Source organism: Drosophila sechellia, chromosome 3L (assembly GCF_004382195.2).
Source record: "Drosophila sechellia strain sech25 chromosome 3L, ASM438219v1, whole genome shotgun sequence".
Classification (NCBI taxonomy): Eukaryota; Metazoa; Arthropoda; class Insecta; order Diptera; family Drosophilidae; genus Drosophila; species Drosophila sechellia.
In genome coordinates, this window is record NC_045951.1 from 818719 (window position 1) to 827098 (window position 8380).

The 8380-nt window shown below is 43.4% G+C and overlaps 1 protein-coding gene across 1 annotated transcript; it reads left to right on the forward strand.

Annotated features, from left to right (window-relative positions):
* Window positions 1-293: 293 nt before the first annotated feature.
* On the forward strand, window positions 294-4218 carry LOC6610220 (protein extra-macrochaetae). The gene is made up of 2 exons (XM_002034790.2): window positions 294-1124; window positions 3134-4218. Exons 1-2 carry the CDS (start codon window positions 561-563, stop codon window positions 3167-3169), a joined length of 600 nt encoding a protein of 199 aa, XP_002034826.1. The 5' UTR covers window positions 294-560; the 3' UTR covers window positions 3170-4218.
* Window positions 4219-8380: the final 4162 nt, after the last annotated feature.

The following is an 8380-nucleotide window of genomic DNA, read 5'->3' on the forward strand; positions in this document are numbered from 1 at the left end:
ATTGTGGATTTGAAATGAAGACTCTGAAGACCAAACACGAAGGGCTACCCCTTATTTCCACATTCGTGTCCACCAAAGCAGACCTCTCCAAAACATTCCTCTTAGGAACTCTCCTACATTCCGGTTTCAAGCTGTGATCCAAGTTCCACATGGACTCCCGTGAGGCACATTCCCCAGTCTCCACTCTCCAACCACGTATCTCTCTCCAGCCGAACGAACCCGAGAGCGAAGACTCCGCCTATCGTATTCGGAAATGCGCGTTCGGGGGGTATAAAAGCGAGTGCTCTGAGCGAGCACCACTCATTCGTTGTCCGACCGCTCGCAGCAAAAGATATAGGAATCGAGAACGCAAACGCAGAAAACACGCTGGATTAAAGTGTTTCGTTTCGAACATCGACAGAGTGAGAAAACAAAGTGAAGTGAGCGCACAAAGCCGAAATCAAATCAAATTGAAAAGCCAGTCAAGAGCAATCTTTAACTGAACCTCGCAAGTAATCCGGTACGACCGTGTAACAACCGCCAAGATTCTACTCAAGGAGCGTAAAGCAATCATCTCCAGAATGAAGTCCCTGACGGCCGTCTGCCAGACAGGTGCCTCCGGAATGCCGGCCTTGAATGCCAGCGGGCGCATCCAGCGCCACCCCACGCACCGCGGCGACGGGGAGAACGCCGAGATGAAGATGTATCTGTCCAAGCTGAAGGACCTCGTTCCGTTCATGCCCAAGAACAGGAAGCTCACCAAGCTGGAGATCATCCAGCACGTCATCGACTACATCTGCGACCTGCAGACCGAGCTGGAGACGCACCCCGAGATGGGCAACTTCGATGCGGCAGCCGCTCTGACGGCGGTGAACGGACTCCACGAGGACGAGGACAGCGACATGGAGGATGCGGATGCCGAGGCGGAAGCGGAAGTCGATCCAGATGTCCTCGCCCAGCGCCTGAACGCCGAGCAGCCGGCGAAAGTCTCTAGTCCCGCCGCCCGTCTCCCGCTCACCGACCGCCAAACGCCCAACACTCTTGTGGCGCCCGCCCATCCGCAGCAGCATCAGCAGCAACATCAACTGCAACTGCAGCAGCACCAACTGCAATCGCAGCAGCAACTGTCCAACAGTTTAGCAACGGTGAGCTAACAAACAAATTGCTAGGGTAGTGAAAAACCCAAATACGAAGTGGGCAGATGAGCACAGCTCCGGTCGAAATAGTAGAAGAAATAATCGGGTTGTGGAAAATAAGTAGTTATTTTTGGGAAAATAACATAGTTAAAAATAGTTAAAGTATATGACTTCACTAGTTTTAACTAGGCAATAAAGCGATTAATTGCAGAAGTGACGATAAGGAAGTGACCATATCCCAATGTTTGCGACCCGCCGATTTTCGCTATTTCCTTGAGTGCCATTTTTTTGACCGCAGCTGTTTGACATTTGCATTGCAAATTTAGGAGACAATTGAGTGTCAAACTGTTTGGCTTTACTTGTTTTTGTTTCGCGAGTGACCTCATTCATAAGGCGATTGACGAATGTTTGCGTGAGAGGGGTTTAATTTTTTCTTTTTGTTTTTTTTTTTTTTTTTAACGTAAGAACGAGGCGCGTTTCGTCTTGGGAAATTTCTTTACTGGGCGGCGGGCGGCTTTCGACAACAATAAATATCGCGGCCTTCCCGATTTCGTCGTACCCTCTTCTTCGCCTCACAGATTCATTCCGTTTTTATAGACATTTCACAGACCGTCTCTGTGCGATTGTGTGCGTTGCGGTTGTTGTCGCCATCGTTTCTTTCTTTTGTGTGTGGCCTATACGTAGCTGTTAATTTTTTCTCGCGGCCTTTTTCTGTTGTTGTGATGTTTTAAATGAACACCTGCAGATACTTAAATTTATTTCACACACATACTCACTCGCTCACACACGCACTTGCGAGCTTGAAAACGGAATTTGGAATTGGGGAATCATCAGTCTTCGTATTTTATTTCATTTGGGTTTATTTTTTGGCTTACTTCATTAGTGCTCGGCTCCGTTTCTTCTTCGTGTTTGGACTTTCGGTTATTAATGATGCTGGCGAAAAAATTCGTTTGAGACCTACAATATGTTCGTAAAAACAGGTTCGAAAAAGCTTTTTTCAATGGGTTTTTTCAAACAAATGATCGACTGGGTGGCCCGGCAAGTGTTATTAATTTTCGATCGCTGATTGTTGATTAATTGTGAAGGTGGAAACCCTTCTTCGAAATTCAGAAAGATGGTTTTGAACTCGTGCCTTCATCATTTCTTCCTATGAGTTTCTTTTTAATTATATGATTAATGTAGTAAACAGAGGGGTTTAACTACTCCGTTCGCTTTGCGTAGGTCTCTTTTTTCTCATTTTGGGTGCGTAATTTTTGTGTTTTTGTTGCAAAACATCTGCAACCCACAAACATATATATTTTTTGTGTTTGTATGATGTGTCACCGCCGCAACAACAACAACAAGCCAACAATCCGAGAATTCTTTCGAAAACACGCACACACACACACAGAAGAACACATGGGGGCACTCAGAAAACTGTAAAAAGAAATGCACGTGTTCAAAATGTTCTCTCTGTGGGTTGTTTTCAGTTGTTTTTGCTGTTTCTTTTTCGATTTTTTTTTCGCGCAGCTGTGCGCCAGTCGCCAGTCGGTCGCTTTCTACATTGTGTTCCCCCCACGGATCCTGCCCCCCTCCGCAACCGCCCCCTCGCAGTAAGAGAGCAGAAGACGGAGGAGAAGAGAGCGCAAGACACTGAGGGAAAAATTTCAACTGGGTATACTTTTGCATTTCATTGAAGCAAGCTCCCTCAAATGTTATTTTAAAATATGTTGTATGCACTAAGAACATGCAAATCATTTTTCGCAGTGCCAAAGAACTCAAATAAGTGCAAAACAAAAGCTCAGTGACAGCTCGTTTGATTTTCTTGGCGCCTCTTTATTGCCCCATCCCCGCCACTCATCGAAATCAGCCTCTCGGCGAGTGTCCCAAACACAGAAAAAAAACAAACAAATCAGTGGAACAGGGAACTAATTGATAACATAGAATGGCGAAATAATACAGCTTATAAACTAATTATTGCATTTCAATCGCACATTAATAACGTACTAATTTGAATCTTCCCGCTTCTCTCTTTTTAGCCACCGAATGCGGAGAAAGACAGCAGACAGTCGTAAGCGTGGAAACGCCCAGCCGGGAAAACCCACGCAACCTATAAGCCTATTAACTAAATGCATAATGAAAGTACAGTCAAAACTCCACTCGCAACCTTCGTGTGAAGATCTCCGCATAAGATAACGTGTGAAACTCTCAAGAAAACCACAGCCCAGGCGCATCTCTTCAACGCTCCTTTTCCCGGGGAAGCGAAAGCCCGGGAAAACGAGACCTCGCTTTTGGCTCCAACAGAGTTTAGTTTAAACATTTAATAACAAGAACACAACAACACAAAACCTAGCATTAGAGCAGCGTAAGCAAGTACACATTATGATTATTAATTAAACATTACAACTAGGATGGCGCTTAAGAAAGAAAACTTGGCAAAGCTTTAAACAATTTAATTTTCCTTTAACGCTTGAAATTACACTGAAGCATATATTTTTGTTTTCCTAATTTTAGTTTTGTTTTGGTTTAAACAACGCAAGAAAAAATGTTACTAATGCAAAGCAAACAGAGATCAGCAATAAAAAAATTATGAAAATGCACAGGCATCAAACTGGAATTACGTTGAATCAGCGTTTCCTGCATTACGATTATATGATTTCAATCCAAATGATTTTCCTATTAATTTTAATCAATGAAGAGTTTTCCTATTATTGATTAGCCACAGCCAATAAACAACAAGAACAACCAACTCAGCAGCACACACATTCAAATTCATTAATTTATGTCGAGAGAGTACGTTTAGCGTTTAAGTTCGAGAAAGTTCATTTCCAGGCACTAATTTTCACTCACACAGAAACACACACACCTCATTTTGTAGTTTTCCGAGTCCCTTGGATCGTTTTCCTCTTTTTTAATCGAAATAACGCATAATGCATAATAATTATTACCAGATATACACTAAAACCTATAAATATATATTAATATGTTCTGTGATCTGTAGCATACTTTGTACAAAGTGTTTTTTTTAGCATAATTATGCGATTTTAATTATGATCCGCAATCGAAATTACACAATTTTGTTCTCATTTCGATGGTAAAAACACTCTATCATGATGTAAAAAAAAAAACAAAAGAAAACATTTGATGATGTTGCGAAAAAATATATATCTAAAACATAAAGAAAAACAAACACTAGCTCTTAATAAATTGCAAAAATTAAAAAACATTAAAAATCGAGTACGTCAATGGATTTTCGTTGGGAGAAGGGGATTACGAAACTACCAGATCTTACCGCAAAAGTCGGTAACTACCTGCAGACAAGGACAACAAGTAGCCGGGGGAGGAAAACTCAGCTGGATGGCCATTTTCACATGTAAACAAGTGCAACGAATTACCAGAACAATGAGGTGGATGATATTCTCGGAGTTTCATGGGCGAGCGAGTTTTCTCACGCAGCCGCCGCCTTTGTCATTAGGGGTTTGGTTTTCCCATTTTCCATTTCTCAGGTAAAACGGCCGTAGGTCCCGTGGAAAACTCGACCTGCACACGTGTGCGAATTGCGGACGGAAAATTTCCGTTGAGAAAATTTCCTTCGCTGTGGCCTGGCTGCTTTTCCTTTTATTTCGCTTACGGACCACTTGGGTGTGGATTTAGTTTGGGATTTTCTGCGCTACCCGCAGCTGTCTGCCCTCCCGCTTCCACTAAAACTCCCACGGCCCGCCGCCCACCGCCCACCACTCACTCTCTCCCTCTCTTTCCCGCTATCTAGCGGCCTATTAGCGTTAATGATTGCAACTACAATGCACTGACCAATTGGCAATTGCGACTGCAGTCTCGGGTTGGTTTCGAGATCGGGGCTTGGAGCTGGGAGCTCGGAGCTCGCCACTCGGAGCACTCGGTGACAGCCGCCCCATTCAAATGTCAATTCGGATCGGAACCCAGTGGACCGCTGGGGAAACACTTTCAACTGCTACGAAAAGCGCTTTTCCGCGGAGCGCATAAATCTGGGATGCTCTATGGAAGGCCCTAAAATGTGTCATTAAGTCTTGAGGTCTTGAAAAATAAACTATTTATATCATAGCAACCATATTAACTAGTTTACACATGCATTAAAGTAGGAATCGATTTCCTTGTGATTAACTTAACACAACACCTTTTTCAAAAAACGTTTTTTTAAAGTTGCTGCATATTTTAAATATCACTGTTGACAGATCTGCACTAAAGTACGATTTATTACATTGCCTCCCATTAATTGAGCAATTATTTAATCGTAAAAAATACCCATTCCATCGCCAGAAAACCGCATTACTATCTTCTTGTTAGGGTATGCCCAGCCGTTTAAAGTCAAGTCCCAGGCATTTGGAAACTAATAGGAAAAGAAACAAAACACGCTGGGGTTCACATGCATTGTCTACGGGGGACATTCATTGTTCACTGAAAGATGTCGAGTAGAGCTTGAGTAACTAAATATTTTAAAAATCAGTATAACAACCATGAAATATTGAAAATCTGTTACAATGTAATACAAGTGTTGTGCAATTGTTTAGGACTTGAATCCCATTCCTAAGCATAGTTTAAGTGACAGATATGAGTGAATACCCAATTTCTCCATGTGCATTGGTGCGTTTTATTCGACGTCGCCCGTTCTGCGGGGCCAATGATCTCCGATTCCGAGCCAAACTCTGGTATGCGCTAATTGTTTGCAGAGCTTTGGGCTCCGAGCCATTGGCCAGGTACAATTAGTGCGCTCACCTTAGTCGGGTTTTCTCCCATGTAATGATTTTTTTGGGTGCGACTGCGCTGAGACGAGAAATCAGTGAAACTTGAATTACCATAAAAACTCGTGTAGCAGTCAACAGCTGCGGCAACTGCGCGATTGCGAATGCCGTCGCCTCGGCTCAGCCTTCCAATGGCCGTGCCGGAAAATTTTGACATAATAATTGTCAAGCTGACATTTCCAACCACGCAGCTGACAGCTGAGCCCGAACCAGCCGGGCTCCCGAGTGTTAAGCGAAGCTATATGCTCGAACTCCCGGCTTAACCCCTTGCGATCCCAGGGGGATTACGGTCGGGATTATGCAACTTAACCTCAGATAGAAAACTGACCGTAACGCCATGATTTCTGGACATTCAAGGCCAACAATGTTTGTTAATAACTCTAGTTTCTATAAATTTCGAACACTAAATCTCACGAAATCTCAGTATTTTTTGTCTTTTTTTTTCATTATAATTTTTGTAAGGTAAGCGGGTGCTGACTGTGCAATCCTATTGATGTTTTCGAATTCCCAGGCACGTTCAGTAAATATTGACAAATTTGTGGGGTTTCAGTTAATGATCGTATACAAAGATGGAAACTAAACAAAATGAATGTGCGAGGTGTACAATTTTAAAATGCAAAGCTGCCCTCGTTAAAAGTTATATTTCTATTCAAACTCTTTCTAATTTATTTGGATTATTGAATTATGGATTTTCTAGGGTTAAGCGTCTTTTCCGGCCCCATCTGAGGTCTCCGAAATGAAAGCTAAACCACAATCAACAGCGCCGACGACTTTGGCGAGGTGCGCATAAAAATCGCATTTAATTGTGATTTTCACACGAAATACAATGCGCATGAGCAACTGGCGCCGCTGGTTAAAATGCTTAAATCGAAGGGGCGGCGGGCGTTTTGATTGAGGGGGTGGGGGGTATTGCTTGGTGGCAATTTGTGTAACTAGCGGTAAAGCGCAACTACTAAACAGTCCGCGACCGCTGGAGCTGTTGTTGTTGTTGCTGCTGTGGTGGTGGCTTTTGGGAAACACCTGCAAAACGCAAAACGCACCTGTTTCGCTAAACAACACGGACAACAACAACAGCGACCGGCAAACGAAAAGTAAAACAAAGTCAAGACACCAACGCGGCAGCAAAAATAGAGGCAACACGAATACTAACTCAACTATATCTATATGAAAGCAACGCGGACACGGCTCAGCAACTTTTCCACGGGTTAAGCTGGCCCAGGTGGGGCACTAAGGGGTTAAGGGGAACCGACTTTGTGTAATTGAAGCGGCCATCTGTCTTTGTGGCGGGGAAAAGCGGGGGACAAGCGGAAAAACTGGGTGAGAGTTCCACGCGAATTAGGAAATCGAAACCAAGTTGAAGTCTTACTGGCAAACATATGTAAACGCACAGCCATGGTCAGAATGCTAGCAATATGTCTTTCAAATAATATTTACACTTTATATATATATATAATATATAATATATATTATGCTTGTGTTGAATACTTTGTTCTGCTAATAGATCCTTTACAATCCAACTCAATCTGCTGGGATCTGAGTTTGCCATTCTAAGCTGCCCCAGTGGTTTTACCCCATTTGTTTGAGTCAGGTGCACGAATCGGAAGCTTAAACGGAGCGACCATCTACCACCGCAGTCGAGCTCCATCAGCTGGCGGAAGTTGGCCAGAAAAGCCAGAAAAGATCGGGAATAATGGCTGTGGGTCGAGAAATGGGAACCCGAAGGCTGGACAGCATTGATTTCAGCTGCGTCACCCGGCCATTGTGGCTTTGTCATGGGTGGTGCAGCCAAGGTGGTGCAGAAAAGGGGTGGTGCCCCTGCTGCGGTTCAGTGGCCGCCACATGTTGGCCTAATGACAGCTCTGACTGGTAAGACTCAGCCGCGGATTTCAGATTTTCCACCAACAATGGCGATGACAATGGTCGAGAGGTGCGGCTGCTGCAGTTGCAATTTCAGTTGTTGCTGCTGCTGTTGCTTTTGCAGTTGCAGTTGCTGCCGCCTGACATTTGATCGAATGACAAGGGGTCAAGAAGGAATAAAAAATAGAAAATGACGAACTGCGGCGAGTGTCAAGCCGTAAATTAAATAAAATTATGCACAATTCCTTATCGCCAATTGAATTGTTGCTATTCAATTTTTTTCGCTCTGCCTCGAGGCTCTGACTAATGCGCCACCCGAGTTGCCGACGAGATTGATATGCAACCGCAACTTGCAACTTGCAGCAGCAGCAACCACCAGCAGCAGCTGCAAGCTCATAAAAGTGATCATTTTTTGGCTGCTCTTAATAATACCCTAATATTTAAACAATTATAATATTATAATTATTATAATATCAGTTGATTCAATTGCAATTTTATTTAATTTAAGCGACTTTTATATTCTCAATTATTGTTTATAACTTTCGAAAGCTACTGATAGCACTTACTATACCCCTTGGTAGCGAACAAGAGCCGAAAATCCGACATTGATAAATGCCATCCCACGCCTTGGCTGTGTTTAGGCCAAATAAA